This window comes from Choristoneura fumiferana, chromosome 8, assembly GCF_025370935.1.
Source record: "Choristoneura fumiferana chromosome 8, NRCan_CFum_1, whole genome shotgun sequence".
NCBI lineage: Eukaryota > Metazoa > Arthropoda > Insecta > Lepidoptera > Tortricidae > Choristoneura > Choristoneura fumiferana.
The window spans coordinates 9,199,212-9,222,957 of NC_133479.1; the positions used below are offsets into that span (position 1 = coordinate 9,199,212).

The 23,746-nt window shown below is 37.6% G+C and overlaps 2 protein-coding genes across 3 annotated transcripts; one reads left to right on the forward strand and one right to left on the reverse strand.

Annotated features, from left to right (window-relative positions):
• Window positions 1-6,113: 6,113 nt before the first annotated feature.
• LOC141430368 (uncharacterized) lies at window positions 6,114-13,696 on the forward strand. Of its 2 annotated transcripts, none has more exons than XM_074091038.1 (5): window positions 6,114-6,155; window positions 8,019-8,125; window positions 10,980-11,096; window positions 11,444-11,582; window positions 12,281-13,696. In XM_074091038.1, exons 1-5 carry the CDS (start codon window positions 6,136-6,138, stop codon window positions 12,423-12,425), a joined length of 528 nt encoding a protein of 175 aa, XP_073947139.1. In that variant the 5' UTR covers window positions 6,114-6,135; the 3' UTR covers window positions 12,426-13,696. The 2 variants fall into 2 exon arrangements, with proteins under 2 accessions (XP_073947139.1, XP_073947138.1); XM_074091037.1 differs by lacking the exon at window positions 6,114-6,155 and adding an exon at window positions 6,978-7,065.
• Window positions 13,697-13,785: 89 nt separating this feature from the next.
• Window positions 13,786-23,647, reverse strand: l(3)72Dn (UTP4 small subunit processome component l(3)72Dn). The gene is made up of 11 exons (XM_074091036.1): window positions 23,443-23,647; window positions 22,981-23,360; window positions 22,085-22,266; window positions 21,621-21,808; window positions 20,458-20,613; window positions 19,245-19,572; window positions 17,891-18,080; window positions 17,260-17,483; window positions 15,524-15,706; window positions 15,004-15,084; window positions 13,786-13,979 (listed from the first exon to the last, which is right to left on the reverse strand). The coding sequence occupies exons 1-11, from the start codon at window positions 23,541-23,543 to the stop codon at window positions 13,857-13,859; spliced, it is 2,136 nt and encodes a 711-aa protein (XP_073947137.1). The 5' UTR covers window positions 23,544-23,647; the 3' UTR covers window positions 13,786-13,856.
• Window positions 23,648-23,746: the final 99 nt, after the last annotated feature.

Genomic DNA, 23,746 nt, shown 5'->3' on the forward strand with positions numbered 1-23,746 from the left:
GAAATTATTGTATGACAAATCATTTTACTACTAAAATGTGACAGCTATAAAGAATATGGCGCACTCTTTTTAGGGGTCCGTAGTCAACTATAAGGGTTTCTATAGTTTCGCCATGTCAGTCCGTCTATCTGTCTGTCTGTCCGTGGGTAAGCTCAGAGACCGTTAGTACTAGAAAGCTGTAATTTGACATGAATATACATATCTGTCACGCCGACAAAGTGGTACAATAAAAAAAGTTAAAAAAAAATAACAAATGCTGCAGCAATTTGCGGGTGATAGCTCAGAAGGAATTGAATGATTGATTTTCGTTTAGTTAGCTACCCTTTTCCATTAATTCCATTAATATATTAACATTTATTTTTCGGATATGACCGCACCTAATGAGTAGGAATGTACTTACTTGCTTAGAGGCTGTTTCACCATCCATTGATTAGTGTTGAGTAGTGTTAACTCAATGGATGGTGAAACAGCCCCTTAGTGTACAGTACAGTTACCAACATCAATCTGACACAGCAAAGCGTGCATAAATATCTGATACGACTCTATTTTAGAGGTGAGACGTACTAGGCAAAACGCGGGCTGAGTCTTGCGAGTACGCGTCCACAAAAAGACTAGATCCAAAGACTAGGTCCACGAGTATCTACGAGTACTTAACTCAATGAGGGCTATCGCAAATGAATTCGCCGCTAGAGGCGCTAGTGTAGCGTGAGGTCTCCGAAATGTCAAATCTCATAGTTTTTGGGTGAGCTACGCGGGTTTATTTATAATTAGAATAATTTTGTGAATATTTTGCATTACCTGAAATTAATTATGGCAATTATGCGTTACGGGGCAATGAATGTCTGTGTTTTGAGACAGTTTTGTCTTTCGGAAACTTTTGTCCTCCCTTTTTTTCCGGACAAAACGGACCTAAGCAACACTGTGGTTGCTGGATATTTTTATGGTACGGTTTTAAGGTGTATTAAATATGATTTTAATCTAAACTTTGTTTTAACGTCCGTAATAACAGACTCTGAAAGCCACACTTAAAAACCTCACGCAACAGTGCGCCATCTAGTGAGACAAAAAACGATAGCCCTCATCGACTCATTGCGTAAACAAAATGATTCCCGTAAATGCGCTCCCGTGATTGCGTATACACCATACTAGTTTTAGTAGTTTTACGAATATCGAGCTACCGAATTCCACGTCACAGTTCAGTTTTCACACTTCATATACTTTTAATTTTAACTTATATTAAATCATCATCAGAATGAGAATATCATTAAATAGAATGAGAATGAGATTATTATATTAAATACCGACTAAAAACTTCCCTTCATACTTTGAACAGGCTTAGGACTGTCAGCAAGTTTTATAAAATTTTCAGTTAAAAAGTGTACATAAATGCTTGTTTTCAAGTTGGCGGAACGTTGTCAGCCGCCGTACTCCTAAATACTCGTACGCTAAAAGAATCGCGGGCGGGAACGCGTAGGTACTCACGCGTCCAAGCCATGAAACCTATTCCAAAAACCTATTCCAGTAAATACGTCTCACCTCTACTCTATTTCTGGGTCGTTCGTTCTACTAGCGTCTCAATCGCTATCAGTATCCTGTCATACCTAAATGTTGAAGAAATTAGTGATACCGAGCGGATTTTTTATAAAACAAAACAGTGTGTTTAGGGTATAATTTCAATTTGTTAAAACTTTATGCTAACTGTATTAGGTAATTTCTTTGAAAAATAACTACTCTTCTGTAGGGCCATTATGTATAGCAGTTGAATTGAACTTCCCGGATTTCGCATAAAATCCCATGGGGGTTCCCACGAAATACCTACATCGTGGATTTCATTGAAATGGTTATAATAAAGACAGAGAGACGCGGCCAAATTTCATGTCACTGATGAAACATGTTCAAATCTTGGGATTTCGTCCGATTCCGTGGGAATATCAGAATAAAAATTAAGTATGCTATATTCCCAATTTCCAGCTATCTACATACCAAATTTCATCCAAATGCACCCAGCCATTTTTGCGTGAAAGAATAACAAACACGCGCACGTACGCACGCACGTTACTCACAAATTTTCGTATTTATAATATTAGTAAGTAATAATAATAATTAGTTTTTTGCCCATGTAACACGTAAGAATGCTCTACATGTCACAATTCTAATAGTTCGACTGTACATTCATGTAAATCACCGTTATACGGACGACATCTCGCTAGAGTCGCTGCCCTCGTGAATAAGTAAGCGTGTAACGAATCTAACAATGGATTTTGCTTCGTAACGAGACAAGGTCGCGAAGGTCGACCGATTTAATGTTTAGGTCTGGCTTTTCAGCTTCAATGTTAAACGCTGTGTTCTGTAAAATAAAATATTAATAAAATATCTAAACGTCATCGACGAATCGAAGTAAAAAAATAAAATAAGGAGCCTTTAAATTTAGGGCTATTTCAAGGATTTCGGCGGATCGATATTCGTAGTCGATGATAGTGTTAGGGGCTGTTTCACCACCCATTGATTAATTTTAATTGACGGATAAATGTGACGCCGTCTATTCGAACAAAACAAACAGAGACGGCATCACATTTAATCCCTCAAATAAATTTAATGAATGGATGGTGAAACAGGGGGTTTAGTGTGTTTGGCTGTCGTAACGCTCATAACTGGCCATTGAAGGCAAGTTTCACCACTCGATGATAAGTTCCTGATCTTTGATTATAACAAAATACTTTTAAAAGTACTTTTTTATCTCTGACTAATTTTTCTCCGAAAGTTAAAGGTACCAGCGACTTGACTTTAATCAAATAATTAAGGTTAGGTAGGTAAGTATATGACGAATCATACAAAACACTACGACGAATAGCATTCATTTGTTTTTGTATTTTGTACCCGCAGTGGCAAGCCCTTGACTACGTAAACAGAGTGGCTGAAAGCCTTAACCCCTCGTATGCGGGAAATAAAAAAAATATTTCATTCAGGTGTCATTTGTATTTATTAGCAAAATACTGATGACCTAAATAAAAATTTAAAAAAAACTTTAAATTTGACGCGGATCCGGATCCCTGGATACGGGGGGGCTACCGTTCCTCCCACTCTCGTAATTAGTTATTTGTTAGGTATGCAAGGCTGGAAAGTAACTGTTTGGCACGAGGGCTTATATTGAAAGCCGAGAAAGCGAAGGATTCTAGAATTGGACCACGAGCGAAGTGAGTGGTTCAAAAGAAGAATCCTGAGCGCAGTCGAGGGTTTCAAAGGCACGAGATGCTAAACAACTTTAGAGCTCAGGACAGCGAGAAAAATAGTAGGTAGATGGAAGAAAATAAATTAAACACTTTTATAAATCAGTTTCAGGTTATTTTAGCTAGCTTATACCAGTGGATTTTTGTAAATCGTGGAATTCTCATCCCATGGAAATATCTCAAAATACATACACGTTCTTTATGTCTTCATAAAAAGAGGGAATTTTGAAGTCCAAGTAAAAGTTTAGCTTTCTAGATCAAGGGTTTGGGTTGGACGTTCATAAGTGAGTTAGCCAGTACTTTTACATTTCATTATGCAAGTAGCTAATCCTACCTAAAGTTAAAATAATTATTACTAGAGTTCGAAATATTGACAAAGTGTGAACTTTATTTCCCTCCGGTAGGTGCGTTCTGAATTTGACCACATATCTACCTCCCTATTTTTAAGTCGTTATTTTTTGTAAAAAAAGACGAAAAACTTATTTAATAGAACAAAATAAATGTTATGTATTTTTTTGGTATTAATAAATAACAACAATAATAACAAGAATGAAAACGCATACGCTAACGCATTTATATTTATTAATGAAATAGTTTATGACAAACCACGTTTCAGAACGTGTCACTGTGCTTTTTTTTCGGGTGCGTTACCGAATCTCTTGATATCCGTATCTATGAATCCTTTGATATCTATTTTCTTCTTTTTAATAAATGTTTGTTCTAGATTTTTTTTCTAATTATTGACGCATTTGGAATAATTTCAGAAAACTGAAATGAGCTTATTTTTTACTAAATAAATGTTTAGTAATTAGAATAAAATAACAGATTTAAATATTACTTGAACAATATAGGTATGACGAACTTTCTTTGTTAACACGTCAATATTCAACGCTTACTTCCTCAACCTCGTATCAACCCGAATTGTATACAACAAATCAACACTCTATTCAACAATACATAAAGATGATTTTAAAGCAATTTTATGTGGCCAGATACGAGGTTGTGAAAGTAAGCGGTCGATACGTAGTTCCAAGGGGGCAGCCGTTCACGATAACGTTCGAATTTCAAAAACTCTTTCCAGCCAAGAGGTTAAAAAGCGGCTTTCCAAGCAGATTTCGAAGGACAAAGAAAGCTTTTTCGAGCTAGTGAGGTGGAAAAAAAATATATCTACGCGTCAGCGGGACGGTTAGATACGAAGTTTGGATTTTGCGCTTCGTTGTATAGGTAGGCCCTGGACATATTCAACATAGTGCGTCACAACTTCGCGATGAAAGACAGGGCGAACACAGGCGGGTTGCGCAGTGCAGGCCGTCTGCCCTTCCGTGCCCTCAACTGCGTCTAGTCTAGACGTACGCCCTATTGCCCCTCTGTGCGGGCCGCAACATACTGAATACAATTATTCCAGTCTGTACATACCTTTAATGTAACTTTCTGACGTAGAAAATATTTGTTTAACAATGGAGCGCCGATGACGGCAAACAAGCGCCAATATAAGTAACCGCAAACATTATAGGTAACAGTCTTTCGGGATGTGGGAAACGTGAAATACGGCGGTAGTTAAGGGGTTTGTGACAAAATTAAACGCAACAGGAGTATGTACTGCTACGTTGGTCTGTGTCTTTTGAACTTAGTAATGTTATGAGTACTAGTCGAGCATTTCCATTCTTCGGTAACAACTGCATTGCATTACCCATTAATTCATTTACCTCTACTCTGTAAGTATGTATGTAATGCAGAGGTTCGATTGAGCACCTTTGTCTACTCTATACAATTCCCAAATTAAAACAAAATTGAAATACTTGCAGGAACTTTTCTACATTTTTGCGTTAACTTCAGTTTGGCTTTTTCTTTTTCTACCCTCAAAAATTTGGCAAAAACGTTGGTCTGCCAAAAAAGGAGAGTTCTACAATATATGTATATCGCATATTTTTTCCCATTGGTACCTACCGACAGCGATTATGCTGTCATTTTTACTGGTATTCAAGAGCCCACTTGGTAAGGTATTTTTTTGTTAAAATCCTTACCTTTCACGAATATACATAGAATCTTATTAGGTACTCCTCCACAATAAACTGACTTAATAATAAAGGCCACGAAACTTAAGTGGGTCGTATCGCAGTGCGGTCGTATGATAATAGAATCATAGAATGAATAGAATAGGGCCTCCTGAATGCCAAAGCCTATAAACTTAACAAGTTCTTATTTGTTTACTTAGCTCTATTATTGCAAGTATCAAGCGTCTCTTGAGTCTAAAGCTATGTAAATTTGTAGTTTAGTGATAGGTGCTTGATGACGTTTAACTAGGTAACCTAGACTTAAAATGCTTTGAGACAATATAATCTTATTATACTTACTAAGATATTTAACTTGCTTCTGATTGTTACTGAGCCCAAACATGAGGGGGGGGGGGCTGGAATTTTCCAAAGTCTGTAATATTAGTCGCATTTAAGCTGATGTTAAAAGGTAGCTGAAAAATCCAAGTATCATTTTCACTGTTAAAAAGTTCTATGATATATTACGAGACAATTCAAAATTGCTACGTTTAGGTAGGTAGTCCTAGTCTCCTAATTATAGTGATGTTGGATACGATGACATTGTGATAATTGCTTAAGTACCTAGGTACCTAGTTGCTGAAGATTTATGTTGATATCTGATGAATTGTTGCCACGACCGTTCATAGCAACAACTTAACTGGTTACACCAGGGGTTCTCAAAGTGTAGGTACACTGCGGCGCCCCGAGATACACTGGGGCGCCGCGAGACACACATTTTTACAAGCTTTTAAATCAACCACACCTGCCATTATGTCTGTTCTTGTGGATCTCTCTGTTGACTTTAGGTTGGTCATCAATTCAGTTACTCAGTGAAATTTACAACTCCAGTTTGACACACTCGTGGTTGAAATGACATGAGATTTTGGAAACTCATGTAAGTATTTAAATGTTATTATGACACAATAAACAAATATCTCCTGCTACAACCAGCAGAATAGTTCAAGTTAAGTCTTTTCTTGTTGTAGCTTGCTTAAAGGATAGTATTGCTAACTACAGGCATTCTGGCCACTTGTCGACGTGATCAGGGGGGCTACTACGAATATCGAAGTTCGTATCTTACCGTCCTGGGATCCTTTCGATTGCCATAATTTTATAAGTCATAATGTAATGTTTTTCATAATTTTTGTTGGTCATAATTTTTTCCCGCTCAAACCATAAATTTTATATAATTTTTAAAATGGTCATTCAGTAGAACTCTATATGTTAGGTTTATTTTATAACTATTCTGAAAAATACCTATACCTATGAATTCAGAGTAAAAAAAAGTTGTCAAACATTACATAATGGCTAACAATTTTCGACCAGTCGATATAGAGTCTATATTTATATTATAGACCCATTTTGGCGTCAAACTTCTGACTCTTCATTTTGCGTCGGGGGTTTAAAAGCGAGATTAATTTTATGTTATATTATTTATTAAAATAATAAATATGAATAAATTTTAACGCAACTATGGTGTTAGATGACTTATACCAATTTACTGAGTTGCGTATGGTGGATCCCGATCACGTCTCCAAAATCAGTATAGGTTTTGGAACCCCTGGCTGACATAGTAAACATGGCATTAGGCGTTTGATCGATCGCAGCAGTCTCTTAGCGACCCGTGATTGCCTGTCTCGCGCAGTCGAGGCGGCGTCTGTACAAGACAAACGTTAAGCTAAAAGTTGAGTGCGAAAAACCTACCTAGTACAAACCTACCTTGTACTTACTTAAATGGAGAATTCCGCACCTGCGCCCGGTCGTCGGGAACCCTCTATAGATCCAGTGAAGGCGCAAGGAATTCTGTAATGTCTATTCTCATTATTTCTAGGTAGACATAACTATTAACAGGTTGTCCGGACTGTGTAGGAACTTCAGTACGTGATACACTGGAGTATTCGGAAAAGTGTGAACCCTTAAGTCTTGTCAAATGTTACATATTTTTGTCTACTAATGCCTGCCAGTTACATACTCTTTCTTATACTCGAGTACAGTCACCAGCACCAATATCTGACACAATAATCGTGCATAAATATCTGATACGACTCTATTTCTAGGGTCGGAAAGACGTGTCAAATATTTTTGCATGCTCCGCTGTGGCAGATATTAATGCTGGTGACTGTACATCACGAACTGAACTTCCTCCTCGTGTAGGTATTTCGGGCAACTGAAAGTATATGTAATGTTCCTATATTTTTACTGGCTTATTTATATACAACTTGCCACTTGCATGCAGTAACACAGAATAAATGCAGTAAGTACTGATGTCAACGCAAGTGTTGTATAGTGTTGAAATCAATGAAAATAACCTAAAGCAGGAAAAAAGCCGTTTTTTTTTACAAAAACTTATTCATACAAATTAAGATTAACGGTTGTGGTAGCCTAGTGGTTTGACCAATGGCCTCTCAAGCGGAGGGTTATGGGTTTGAGCCTTGACTCGTACCTTTGAGTTTTTCGGAATGTTGCGAAATTACGTTAAAAATGTATGACCATGAACTTTACGATAAAGGAAAATATCGTGAGGAAACCTGCACCCACCTGCAATGCAATTCAATGGTGTGTGTGAAGTTCCCAATCCGTACTGGGTCCGTGTTGGAACTATGATCGTAGGCCTCTCATTCTGAGAGGAGGCCTGTGCTCTGCAGTAGGATGTAAGTATATAAGCCTAAGTAATGATGAGATTATCAGGTTATTTCAGTCTAAGGGCTAGATGCAGCGTTGGCGGGTCATGCTGATGGGTGTTCTTGTCTGTTTTCAGATCATCTCTCACTCGCAAAGAGCGGCACGCAGCCAAGCTTTGGAAACAGAGATGGTCCTTCTACATGCAGCAGCGGGAAGTTCAAGAGGAAGAAGCATTCAAGCTAGGTAAGGGCAAACGTTTAATTTAGGGCTTAAGGGTATTAGGTGTGTAAAACAGGGCCCAAGAAACGCCTGGACTCGTAACTCGTAAACTAGAGGATACGTAAATGAAGCGTTACCATTGGATCATGACAAACACATTTCTCGCACATGGGTGAAGACCAAAAAGTTGCACACCGTTAAAGCTGCGTTAGCAGGTAGTTTAAATTTCCATTAACTTTTATTGTGACACGAAATTATCCACACAATTATGTTAATTTTAATTATTAATTTTACATTTGACACGAAAATTTTCATACAATGGAAAAAAGTTATGGAAATTTTAACTACCTGCTAACGCAGCTTTAACGGTGTGCAACTTTTTGGTCTTCACCCTACCCATTAATTATTGTCTTTTAAATATTATTTTTATCTAAGTAATATAAGTAGGTATTAGGTATATGCACGACCGGATTAACCATAAGTCCTACTTCTATAAGGCTAACAGGAAACTAAAGTACATATGTTGTATTTTTTAAAGTATTAATCTTAGCGGTCCCCCGACACCGACGACGCTTAGATAAAAAAAATATTACTAGGTACTTATACTAAATTAACATAGGCTAATTTTGCGGGAAATCAGCATAGTCCCCGCGGGATAGAGATAAACGAATTCTTCGCAGATGAAGTCACGGGCAACAGCTAGGTATACTAGGTAGTGCATAATTTTTTTTTTTTTGGCGGTGTTTTTTTGTCGGCAATTTTTTTCGGGCGTTTTTTTTTATAATGTAACGTCAATGAAAACCACGATTTAACCTTCGGGAATTCCCACGAGAATTTTTCAAAGATTCCAAAATTCCAATTCAGCTGCTGCATCTAATGATTTACGTGTGCGAAGCCGCGGGTAAACAAGTGTTTCATAAAGCAAAAATACTAAAACACACAGCGTGATGGTGAAGAAGCAGTCTATGGATATCCTTATTTCTAGTTTTACACTAATTTGAATTGAAATGAAATAAATTTAAATTAAAATTAGACTAATTTAAAAATATTAATAAAAGTAAAACAAACTAATAACGAAACTATAACTAAAATAAATTTGAAAAAGTAACCTCCCGCGGCATGGACCCAAAGATGCTGGCGGCATGTCCTCGCTGTAGGTATAGCAATGCTGATACGTTGTGCGAGGAAGCTGCCAGCACTACGGTCCCCTGTGGCACCCGAGAGACGTTTGGATAATTATTTTTTTTAGCAAAAATTCTATTGTAAAATATGCATCCTTTCAACGCATGCTGTCAGTTAATTTGATTGAACTTTAAGAGCCGTTGATCTTCAAATGGGTGAAATGGGGCCCCGAGAATTTGCAGTGCCTTGGCACAGGCCTTCGGTAGGTATATCTTGGGTATATTATATAAGGTTAATCCGGCCCTTGGGTATATGAATTCACGTAATAAAATCCCATTCGGAAATAGTGATAATAAAGTATGCTAAAGATGAGTCGTCAACAATTTTTTGGCCCTAAATAAATATAATAGCCCAATTTTCGTAAGCCCCTGCTGGTACATTACTAGGTACCTAGTTACTTAACTTATTATTCTACCAAGATGAAAGCCATTACGATATTTTTGTTTACTTTTGTTGTACTTGTACCTATCTAGACAAAAGCCCTTCCAATAGCTAAATTAGTCCCAGCTTAACTAAACACAAATTTACAAGTCAAATCTTTATTCTTTGTAATTTTCAATTTGGCAAATTGCTTCGACTGTGCTGATATTGTTTACCAAGGTATTTCCAGACGCAAAGTAAATGTAGCTATGGTGTTCTTTTCTCGTAATTCTTCTTCGATGTTCATTTTCTTTTCTTTCTTCTGTTTAATACATATATAAGATTATATAAGGTTGTTTGTTATTTTTAGCTGTATTTTTTTTTCCTTTTTGTTGTGTCGAAGTTTAGGAAATATATTCTTTCTATGTGTGTCTGTGTGTGTGTGTCTGTCTGTGGCACCGTAGCTCTTAAACGTGTGGACCGATTTAAATACGTTTTTTTTAATTGAAAGCAGGTTTTCTAGCGATGGTTCTTAGACATGTTTTCTCAAAATCGGTTCAGCCGTTTTTGAGATATTGAACTTTGAAATGACAAAGTCGGGGGTTTTCCAACTTTTTGTTGGTTAGGTTATGTTATGTCATGCGCTGCAATTAAAGCCATTAGAGACTAATCGCAACAGTCTATCCAAAAAAAGTGAGCACTTAGCGGCAGAACAGGCGGCAACTCTAATAAATGAGGGTTAATTGACAGGCGAACTATCGCTAGATGGCGTTAGTATCGTGAGGTGTTTTTGACGTTACGGTCTTGCTTGCAATGAGGGCTATCGCGTATGAATTCGCCACTAGAGGCGCTAGTGTAGCGTGAGGTCTCCGAAATGTCAAATCTCATAGTTTTTGGGTGAGCTACGCGGGTTTATTTATAATAAGAATAATTTTGTGAATATTTTGCAATATCTGAAATTAATTATGGCAAATATGCGTTCCGGGCCAATGAATGTCTGTGTTTTGAGACAGTTTTGTCTTTCGGAAACCTTTGTCCTCCCTTTTTTTCCGAACAAAACGGGGACTATGCAACACTGTGGCATGCTCGATATTTATATGGTACGGTTTTAAGGTGTATTAAATATGATTTAAATCTAGACTTTGTTTTCACACCCGTAATAACAGACTTTTAAAACCATACTTAAAAACCTCACGCAACAGTGCGCCATCTAGTGAGACAAAAAACGATAGCCCTCATTGGCTTATTCAGTTATTAGCGTCAAAAAAACTCACGATACTAACGCCATCTAGCGGTATTCCGCCTGTAAATTAGCCCTCATTCTTGACGTTCGCAGGTATGTCGATTGAGGAGTATCGTGCAGGCGTACGCTCCATGAACTGCCAATCGGAGCCGCGCCGGTACCCCGTCCACGTGGACCCGTCGCCCGCGCCTCTGCCACAAACTTCCTCGGGTAAACATTAACAAAAGACAGTTTTATCATTAGTTAGAAAATATCTTTACTAATTTATTTATTTATTGTTTACATTATCAAGCATCCGTGGTCAAGTATTTCATCCATCTCTTTTTTTATATTGTCTAATAAGTACTTTGCACTGAGAAGGTTCCTGGTTTTTGAGGTTGAGGAAGGAAAAAAAATAAGAAACAACGAATTTATTTCCTAGAGCGCCGTAAAAGTTTAATTAAATTGTCCAACAAACAATTCAAAGCTGCTTACTATTACAAGCCATGATGAAACATTCGTAAAGTGACGCTTTACGTCATGCGGGTATAAACGAGGTGTTTGGTGAGTATTCACAGGCATGGTGGGGCGCCGCGCGCTGTGCCCACTGGAGCGATACGGCCGCCTGGTGCGAACTGGCCGAGACTACCCCACGCGCCCGCCGCTGCCTCCCGGCCAAGTCTACGATCCTTACAAGCAGACTATCATATTCTTAGGGTGAGTAAGATTACTAAAGGCAAAACGGGGAGTAACCGCAGACACGTACGCCCGCCACGCCCTGAAGGGCTAATCGGGTAATACAGCATAGGTCACTATAACAGCATTTAATAACATGATGAAGAGCAAAGAGCGGTGAGCGCATGTCCAACGCGCGAGCGCTTGCAACCGTATTCACTCATCATCACTCATCCTATACGTGTGACAGAGACAAACTGATTCCAAGTGCGTTAAACGATATGGCCTTGGGTCTTTTCAGGGCTGCTATAGCTGCCGACTCAGTGTAAAGCACTAATCAGTCTTCCCCGCTCTCGTGTGGTCGTGCGGTGGTAAAATGTAGATGGTGAAATAAGTTCACGTGATTCCAACACACTCTCCAAAATGTATCCAGTAAAAAAAGAAAAACATGTCGCTCTAAAATGTTTGATAAATCATAAAATATAAAAAAAAACTATGTTCCGTGTTGAAAGACCTTGGATTACCGATACATATTACTATCGTGTATTTACTGTACTTACCTACCTACACATAAATTGGAATGCCACGTGTGAAGCACATGGCCCTGAATTAGGACTAGTCGGCCAGAACAAAATAGCTTTAAAACACCGTAAAAACTTCCAAAAATAAATGATAATAACTTCACTAACAGAAGCGTAGTTACAGCGTAGTGTTGCCATTACCTCCCGCGTTTGTTCCAGTATCGACGTGGGGGATCCGATCTCCTACAAGCTGCCGCCGGCACGCAGCGAAGTGACGGACGCGCTGTGGGCGCGTGAGCAGCCCGTCGCTATAGATCCCCTTGTCGACGGCCTGAATAAAATGCTCCTGGCCGCGGAAGACTGAACTACTCCTAGTACAATTATTGGTATACCACTGGTCATTCATGTAATAATAGTCAAAGGATATTGAGGTTCGAAACACTACAGGGACACCTCGATTATGAAAACTCTAGTGACCCTAGTATCTTATTACAGATCTGTTCACTCACGAAGGAGCGCCCCTCCTAAGCTTATCAATGTGCAATAGTACGCGTTAAACTCGTACTTACACGATGTCTTAATGTGTGCGTGACTGGCGGTACGGACACCAAAAAAATGCCACGTTCGAGCTACGCACACATAAACTTGTCGTACGGATACGTATACAACTGCAATTATAAAATGTAGAGGGGCGCTCCCTCGTAAATGATCTGTAAAAAAGCGCTGTCGGTGTCGTAGTAGTAAAATAGTCAATTGTACAACAAGAGCATAAAACGAGCCATTTTACCCAAGACGTTCATATAGCCACCCGAACCGGTACGGCGTGATTGGATAGTTACGTCGAGGGGAAAATGGGTTTAATGCTCGAGTTTTACACTCTGCTTCTCACTTCGATGACGAGGAAATGAAATAGCAACAGTGGAAACAATTTTTCACTTACTATGTACCTTTTTTTGTTCACGCATTATTATAATTATAAATTTATACTTAGTTTTATTGATCTATTTTCATTGATTTGATTGATTTTTAGTTATATATAAATTCAAAATTATTTTAAAAAATATGTAGAAACTTCTTTGCTTATGGCTGTTTACACCTGATTGCCTTGGTCTTAGACGAAGATTTTATTTTATGCACTAGTGCATAAAAAGTCATTTTATGTCGCCTAGATACAGCATAAACACGAACTTTACGAGCATGAGAAGTGAAAAATTATATTTAGTTCAGTTAAACTAATTATTTTTGGTGGACACGTATTTTTATGGTTCCGTAATCAACTAGGAACCCTTGTAGTTTCGCCATGTCTGTCCGTATGTCTGTCTTCTGTCTGTCTGTCCGCGGCTAAGCTCAGAGACCGTTAGTACTAGAAAGCTGTAATTTGGCATGAATATATACATATCAGTCACGCCGACAAAGTGGTGAAATAAACTAAAAATATTTTTAGGGTACCTCCCATACACGTAAAGTGGGGATGTTTTTTTTTTCTCGACTAATCCGATAGTGTGGGGTGTCGTTGGATAGGTCTTTTAAGTTTTCCTTTTTCTCGATTGTTGTGTAAAATTTGCTAAGATAATTAGCGGTTAAACAAGCAGTCTGTAAATATTTTGCGGTGTTTCAGATCGCCAAGTGATGAATAAAAGATGACTCATTTCAGCTCAGAATCATAAATTTAAACAGCATCACTTAATTGAAAAAGTTCGTTATGGTAAAAAGGATTAAGAAAGTTAGTTAATCTAAATTTCAACATTTATTATACTTATCGTCTAGCGAAATATTTACTTAATCTAAGTTCATTTTAACCTAAAGTGTGGTTTTTTGATACGGTACAAGCTGCGGGTAGTTGGGCGACGATGTTTTCAGGAAGTATTTCTATGGAGACTGCTTCCGAGTCGTCGAGCCAGTGGAAACCACCCAAGTACTGAGGGAAGAAAGAGTTTCGTTGAAGTGTGAAAGTAGCGATTTCTAACCTATTCTAATATATTTTACCGAAAAAAGAACATTTGTTAAAAAATAATTCTACAATTTGATAAGTTTGATAAATAATAAAATGAGATTATAAAATTCATTTAATTGTTTTTCTATTAAATATGTTTGATTCAAGTAAATAGTGGTTGAAATATTAATATTCGAAGTAAAAATACAAGGACCAAATATTAAATGAAAAAATTTCTGCGAAACGAAATTCTATGAAATTTCTGTCTGCGAAAGAAGGGAACACCTAAAAAACAATAAGTACAGAACAACCTGGTACAGTCTAGGATAGTGAATCGCGTACCAAGATGGAACCTTTTTACAATTAACTCTTAGCTCTAACTAAATACAACGAAAAGGTTCCACCCTAGTACGCGATTCAGTTTCTTTAATAGTACATAGAGAAAATATTCAGGTAAGCAATAGACCGCCTTACAGCTTCAGAACGATCTCTTCGAAACAACCTTTTACAACAAAAAGAAAGTAAGAAGCAGAAGCAGGTGGTACAATTTAAACACAAGGGTATCAAGGTACTGTATCTGGTACAAATAAACCGGTATAATATACCGGTTTGAAATCCTGGTAACGACCGAATAAATGTTAATAAATTCGTAAATTATGATTTTACTAACATAATTATCGATACCTACATTAGTAAAGATATTATTTAAAATAGTAATATAATAGACATTTTTTTAACATTGTTTGCTTTTTATATTTTTTACCCTCTAATAAAAACAAATGACCTTTTATATTTCCCTATGTATGAAATTTTATTAACGAAAGACTAAAAAGAGATATAGGTTAAGGTATACCGTAGGCGAAAGGCTAAAATGGCTAAAAGTGACTCCGAAGCGGTAACGTTTCGTGTGTTCTGCCTACGCCATTTGGGAATACAGGCGTGATGTTTGTGTGTGTGTAAAAAATGATCAATATTAAAATTATTACAATTCATAAGTTTCATGACATACCTTCATTGGAATAACTTTAAAACGCGCTGTACGCTGACCATGCTTCGGCCGTCTCTTGGCGTGCGGCTCGTCATCCGCAACCTGTAACCAACAAAGAAATTAGTATTTAACCTATAAATGGATGAATAATACTATCCCTCAAAGAGTACAGTGTAAAAGTGCCTACCCTCCTTAAACTTACATTATCTCTATTTGGATATCGAATGTGTAGGTCATAAGCAGTAAAATGTTACTATTAAACATGATACCTATCTTAAATTATGAAAATAACTCATTGTTTGAAGTGACAGCCATTATTTTCAATGCAACATTCAACTCGTTTAGGTGCATAAAAGTGCACGCGAAAAACTATTTTTTTATTTAATATATAGTACTTTTTTAAACGAATAAATAACACTAATGTGCAGAAAATTGATGATCATAACTAGTGAAGTTCATGAATGGTGATGCAGCCATGTTGTCCATTTCTGGGTAGGTAATACTATGCTTAACATGTCTATGATTGGTGCTATCACCCTACCTCAGTATTAGACGAAGGTCTCTCCAGGATCCACAGCGAGGTTTCGTCTTGGAACACGAGCGCGTCGCGCGCCCCGTGCGCCGACGCAGCGAGCACGGCCGACTGGCGCCGGTGCCACTGCACCGGCAGAGAAGTCTGCGGCCACTCCTCGAACCTCTTGTTTGCCAACTGGTATTCCATTAACTGCGGACAATGAGATGCCACTAATATTATTAATGCGAAAGTTTGTCTGTTTGCTTGTTTGTTACCTCATCACTGTCATCGCGTTTAAATCGCTGAACTGATTTGGATGAAATTCGGTATACAGCTAGTTTGAGTCCCGCGGAAGGCATAGGATAGTTTTTATCCCAGAAAATTGCATAGTTCCCGCGAGATAGCGACAAACAAATTCTACGCAGACGGAGTCGCGGGTAACATAATAATATAATAATAATAAAAGCCTTTTTCTCTGACTGACCAAAACGTAATAGGTATCAATTTAGCTTATAAACTATACACAAAAAAATAGTAGTTTAAAATAGGCAATAGGTTTTTTTTATTCCACTGGATGGCAAACGAGCAAGTGGGTCTCCTGATGGTAAGAGATCACCACCGCCCATAGGCAAGTGCAACACCAGGGGTATTGCAGATGCGTTACCAACCTAGAGGCCTAAGATGGGATACTTCAACTGCCAGTAATTTCACCGGCTCTCTTACTCTCCACGCCGAAACACAATAGTGCAAGCACTGCTGCTTCACGGCAAGATTAGCGACGCTACTCAAATTCAAACTCAAATATTTTATTTGCATAAACAAGGGCCTACCACCTGCAAAGGGTAGGTAATAGATAGTAATTTATACCCTTGTTTATGCAAATAAAATATTTGAATTTGAGTTGGGGCAGAGAATACACAAAAGATGGAAATAATAATATTTCCGTCATCTAACTAGTACTTTACTCCCCACTTTGATTTTTATGTAGGTATTATTCAGCAACCATTTTATTGGTCAGGTTATCCTTGGACATATGCTTCCCCTAGTTTCTTCCACTCTTCCCTGTCACGTATAACATGCTAGTTATTTTTTTTATTTTTTTTATTCCTCTTAATGGCGGCCATAAGGCTTGGGCCAATGTCAGTTAAATTAAAGATAAATATATTCTTCTTATGCATGTTGTACGGTAATTGTAGTTTTTGCAACTTGATAGCAAAATTCCAGAAACCACGCGGAGACCACTTGCGCATAAAAAAATGTCAGACACGAGAGCAATATAGGATTTTGTGATCACTGTTCACTGTTAAGGTTAATCGCCGCATAAAACACTATCAAAATTATACTTCAACTAGCCAAAGAAGCAGAAATACCAAAATTAGATATTGTCTAAATCCGCCATGTTCGAATGCTACAAATCGAATCCTCAACATGCTAGTTGTAAATAAAGACCGATCTGACACTTATTTTTGAGCTGGCGGGAGAAAAGCTATCGTTGAAAACCATTAGATTTAGCAGCTACACATTAGTAGCAGTAGTGGAAGACATATAAAAGAAAACAGTATTCAACTATAAGGTCTCCTTCTCTTCCGTAGAAAATGTTTAGAAAAAAAAATACTTATCTAGTTATAAGCCACAATATAAATGTGATTTCCTTGGCAGATGTATAGGATGACAACATGAGTGATTTGCTTTCCTCGACTGTTGAACATAAATCTAGTCAAAGTTTTTACTTTTAAATTTCTCTTTTAGTAATAATGCTTTACCTTTTGGTCCACATAAACAATGACGAGACTCTCGCGCCGACTGTCAACAGTAACGGCAGATGGCACGCACTGGTACTTTGGTAAGGTCGCGTGGAGCTCGAACTTGGTAGAAGAGTGCGTCCACACGGCTATCGCACCCTCCGTGTCCGCTGCCACCAAGTATGTCTTACTTGATGGAGTCTTTTTAGACACTAGCAAGTGCAAGATCGCCTTTGATTTCAGATCTGAAAATAAAAAGATTTTATAAAAAAAAAATTGAATACAATTTCTTCTGCTGATTGTACATTTTGTTGTAGTCAACAGTTGTCGTCCATACTACAAATTCAAAACAAGTTTCAAGTTGATACCATAACGGTAACAGACATGTGATCCTATAAATACGGGTTCCGTTTTTCCTAAAAATAGAAAGCAGTTGAAGTGTGCTGGGCCCATAACCTGTTAAAAGAGTAGGTTACTACGAATACTATAATTTAATTATAAAATGTATTAAAACCAAAATGTAAAACATCATACGCTCTAAGAAAACCACACAAGACAGTGACAGCTGTTCCTCGTACAAAATAAGACAGCCAGACAGCCTATAGATTCTACTGATAGCCAGCGTTAGGTACATTCAACAGTATTTACTTACACTTATCAGTTTTGATGGTCTGGAGGACCGTGGCGCCTGCGTCGGGGTCCACTTGCAGCACCTGCAACATTCCTGGACTGTGCACCACCATGGTTCGAGAGTCCTCGGTGAACGCGACTCTGTTGGCAGGCAGTGACACCCCGCTCACCACCATTTTGGATAGAGACGTGCTTGACTCGTCATCATCCTCCTGTAGAGAAGACGAGGTATTGAATTTGGAAAGGAAGTGTATCTGTCTGTCCGTAATTCAACTTATATTAGGGGTGTCCATGGGCGGCGGTATTTGTTTTCCATCGGGAGACAAGCCTGCCTTACCTTATTATAATAAAAAAAATAACTCTCCACGCTTAAACCACTGAAACGATTTAGATGAAATGATGGAGATTAGTTCATAGGCATTAACATTTATTTACATACCATCAGCCAAATAAGTGGTCTACCAATTTTTAAACAAGTTCCTATGAAATGAATATGTCCCTTAAGTCGAACTTTCAAGTTGACAGACACGTCTATTTGCATTATTGTTTTATGACATGCAAACGATTTTCAAGTTCAGGATGGTAGACCACATATTTGAGACTAAGGGGCTGTTTCACCGTCCATTGATTAGTGTTAACTGGCGGTTAGGTGTGATGCCCTCTCTATTTGTTGTTCGAATAGACGGTGACGGCATCACATTTAACCGTCGGTTAACGCTAATCAATGGATGGTGAAACAGCCCCTAACTGTTTAGAACAAAACGCGCGTCGCATCAATCATCAATATTACAGTCAAAATACCCCAAACAAGACTTATCACGCTAAACACGTTACGTCCACATTACAGTGGCCGTGGTCTACTCGTGGTAAATATTACGCGTGTGTTTAGCGTGAAAAGTCCTATTTGTGGTATTTAGACGATGAGTGGAAATCATGAAAGTTTAAAACGTTATATTGATATATTACTTTCACACAACCCCTGTCACGGACTTCAACAGACTATAGTGAAACATTCACTAAACCGCGCTTTGAACTTATTTTGCGCTGTTTTAATGTAAGAAACATGCAGTCTATACATAGATGTTGATATACAATGTACATATGATAGCTTTTATTCCAAAAAAAATCTCTCGTTTTTAAACACCTTTTTTACTTGTTTTCACTAACTTTGAAAACCAATGAACGAAAAAAGAGTTATATAAAATTTATGAAGGAGTGGTGAAACAGGTCCTAAACATATTATTATATTTACAACGGGATGTACAAGTAGATTATAATTTTCAGTGCACCATATGCATTGCTTAACTGAAAGAAAATATTTTTGGTCAACTATTCAGTTACTCAAACAACTTAAACTTATACTCGTAATAACTTACAACATCCAGTTTCAACATCCTAATGTCAGTTTCCGTGGCATACACAATGAACTCTCCCGATGGCGAGATTTCGCAGCACCTCATTTGTTTCTTCTTTTTAGTCTGAATCGACACCAACTTCGCTGGGCTGTTCGCTATTTTCAAACTCGTATTTTCTTTGGTACTGATTACGGGCAGTGTGTTATCTATTGCTTCAGAGTCTGATTCAAGGTGGCTGTTTCCATTGGGTGCAGAAATCTGATTGTCATTGATGTTTGAAAATATGAATTGGCCTTTGTCATTGACTGCTGAAGAACCTAGCTTCCACACTTGCAAGTGGTTACTGTACCTGTAAATAATAAGATAAAATGTCATTGAGATTCTTGTTACAACAGCATCAAAATTAGATGTTACAGCAAAATTTGAAAGAAAAATTACTTGTAAAGACAATATGGACAAAAGTACAATTATAAACATTGTACTTACTTAAATTATAGTTGCAATGTAATGCATAGTCCAAGAAACTGAATTACGTACCAGAGTGGAACCTTTTTACAATCAATTTTACCATCAATTTCACAATTTTGGCACATTAATGGAATGTCAATATGATATTTGCATCAAAAAGGTTCCAGCCAGGTACCTACCCGATTCAGTTTCTTCTACTGCTACGTCGTGTTTAAATACCTTCTGCCTGAATGAAAATGACAGAACAAGTGTTGGTTTCTATTGATCTATTACATACCAAAGATGGGTCAAACAAAATGTATGTAATCGAATAGCGAGATAATTATTAAGAAGAGTTTTAGTATTCGCGAATGACGATTAAAAATGTCGATTTCGTCGAGGAAATAACCACAACTACTTTCGATATGTTTCATCATCTAGGTTGCTCCAAAAAATCTGATAAGGCCTGTACACAAGACATCTTGATTTATAGTTATGGGCAAATATGAGTGTCTTTCTACATTTATTTGACATTTTTAATCGTCATATTTAAGCAAATTGATGATTACATCAATTATCATTAGAAAATGTAGTTGACTAATTGAAACGCGATTAACCTGTCCCCTCCCAGAGGCACAAATTTGTGCCCAAATTCCTTTGATCCTGTTATCCTGGGAGATGACAGATTAATTGTGAATAATTAATGAACTAAAAGATTATCCAAATAACCCCCTATCTACGCTACAGTTCCCATTCCCATTTCCCATTTCCAACATTCCCATTTTACCTTAACAGCAGTAGCTTTTTCTTGACAGAAACTGATGATCGTGGCCCTGGTATCATAGGCGGCACTCTCTTCACCCACTTTGGAGGAAAACTTGAGAGTGACAAGTAGCCATCATTGCCAACAGAAATTAGTTTGTCCCCATGCATTATTAGACCTCTGAAAAAATAACAATGAACCACACATAGAACGGCAACGAGTCAAGAGGGCCTACTGTTGTATATGAAGAACCTCACACAGATGGCGGATGCGGGGCGGGTAGGTAGTGAGTGCACGGATGCCGTGAGATGTTATTTACCCGATCCGCTGCCTTTCTACGTGTAGTTAACGTAAATCACGCATAGAACGGCAGTGGGTCGGGAGCGGGCCGGGTCGTGAGCAGCGGGTCTTGTTACGTGGCTATATATGTACCAGGGATGTTACGGAGCTCCGATTCCGTTTCCGTTAAGTCGGAACTTCCGTTTGATATCAAACATCTTTTCCGTTACTTTTGAAACGGAAGTTATATCGGATGTCAATGCTTACCGCGGCGACTAGACATGAGCGGCGTACAAAACCAAAAACAAACAGAAGGCTAATTTAATTATGTAACAGTTCTGGTTTTGATAAACTAAATTGAAAATATCTGGTTCTGCTTTCGGTTCCAATAAAACCACATCCGTTACATCCCTGATATGTACAACATCACACCGACGGCGGACATAGGTCGTGACAAATGGAACCCTATTACTGTTGCTATGCAGTCAGTCTGTCTGTCTATGACAGGGGCTGTATCTTGTGAACCCATTGAGGGTCCGATACCAGAAAATAGTTACTTTTTTTGTTGTTGTTTCTTTATAAAGTTTAAACTTACAAACCTCAATCTCAAAATGATAAATTGAAATAAATATACTGCTTATCGACAAATATACATCACAATTTGTCTGTCAGTAGCTGTAGTATGAACTCCAAACATGTACTAAACCTAGTCAGTTTAGAGATGTACGCTACCCAGGTATGTGAGTCTGACTCACACTTACTTAACCGTTTTTTTTTTCTAATATAGTAAAATTTCAAAACATTTAACAATTGTCACAAGATTGCTTAACTAAAGTAGATTTTACATAATAATAAAAAAAGTGATAATCAATAGAAATAAGTTATTCACAAGGAATAAGTCACAGTACCTGACGTCATGTTCATGTATATGACGCTGAACATGCTTCACCCACTGAAGAGAGCCCGAATCTGAACTCTTATCAACCCTCCGATACGATAGGATGACAGGATCTACTCCGCTGCAGTAGATTTTCTGCTCATCATCAGATACTGCTATTGCCAATATATCAGCTTTGTGTGTAGTGTATGATTCAATCTGAAAATGACATTATAATAATAATAAGGAGAGATTTACTTTTATTATTATTATTTTTTCGTTTCAGTTTCAGCCCCATAGAAGTGAGTGGAGGGCAAGACTTTTTCTTTTCAGATCATTTGTTATGGATGTCAATCTTTAATGCTATAAAGTTAGTTACAATGTTTTATAAGTATTCATCTTACAACAATACCTGTTAATTTATAAAAAAGACAATAGCATTTTCATTAAGTAATAAAATTACTTCGCAAAAGAAGAAAAAGAATAGAAATTTACCTGATCACCAAGAGCACCATCCCAAAATGACAATCTGCCATGACTGTCCCCAGACACAATTATATTGTCAGACAAAACTGCAAGGCACCAAACTATGGTTTCCTGGTCACGCTTGGTAACTGACATGCGGGTAATGGCATGACCTGTCTTTGTGTTCCACACTCTGATTGAGTTGAGGGACCCTGTAATTTTATGTCAAAATTAGCACAATATACTTTGAAATTAATTGCATATGTAACATTTTTTACCTTAAATGTACTGTAACTAAAACACATTGAAATAAACCAGAAAGGAAAAGCTGGAACCAGAAATTGATTTCAGAACTTATCATCAGTCTGGCACGCATGCTATTTCCCTACAGCACCTCGAAGCTTTAATTTTACAGTGAAATTTCCCAATGTGTTCTCATGACAGTTACTATTTTTAATAATACCCTACTACTACTACAACTTCTGCTACTATGACATTTACTTTGATTTTAACCCGTCTTGCGTCCTAGAGACTACATTAGTCCCTAACATATTTTTGCCGGAAATGTCCTAGAGACTACTACAAAAAACAACACAAAAAAGCACACGCACAAGCTACGGGCACAATAAAGTTAGGGACTAATGTAGTCTTGGACGCATGACAGGTTAAAACAAATTAGTGGTTTTTTTTTCAGAATATATACCTAGTATAATATGTTAAATGGGTTTTTTATATGAAAAGATGCATTAATATTTTATTTACCAAATATTATGTAATGTTGACATTGTTACAAGGTAAGCCTGACTAGCGTTTACATTTATGTATTGACACGTAACTTATTGCATTGATATTTGACCTGTTATAGATGCTCATTGTTAAAATAATTTTAAATAAGAGACCAAAGCATTATAAAAATTAAAACATACCTGTAACAAGGATACTTCCAGTCTTATCAAATTTGCAACACATAACTCTCCCTTCTTGCTTGTCAAAGAGCTTTGAGTAAACAATATCATTATGTTCCACATTGAATAGATTAATATACCCTTGTTCAGTACCCACTGCTGCCACTGTATTGTCAAAACTAACATCCAGGCACCAAGCTGCATAGCCCGTTAGCAAAACAGTATTCTTAACTGTAAGTCTTTCTAAGTCCCATTCTACCAGAGAACCAACTAGTCCTGTGGACAACAGCCTATCGTTAACCCAACTCAGAGCTTCAATTGATCCATTTTCAATTCCGGGAATAAACTTCACCAGATATGGCGCATGAGACAAGTCCCACAGTTCAATAGACGCATCCACCCTGTAAAATTTATAATATTATTTTTTAGAGCGAAATTATTTTCTGAATATGAAGAATATTAAAGTTTCAAGCACCAACTTACCTAGCTAATGCGAGTAATTTACTTGACTTGTTAAAAGAAACACAGTTGATAATTTCAGGTTTTGGGTTATAATATCGAACTCTGTGAACCCGGCTTGCCATTGTATTTTCAAAAATAATTTTATTTATAACCGCAATGCAATTGCACGTGAATTCACATGACCACAAAACATAAACGTGCCAGGCGGGCAGGCCAATCAAAGGCCAATGACAATGAAAGAACGTCGAACGAACGAAGAGAAACGAACACGTTGCTTTGACATTGACATTTTTATCACATTTGACAGATGTCAGCTGGGACAGCA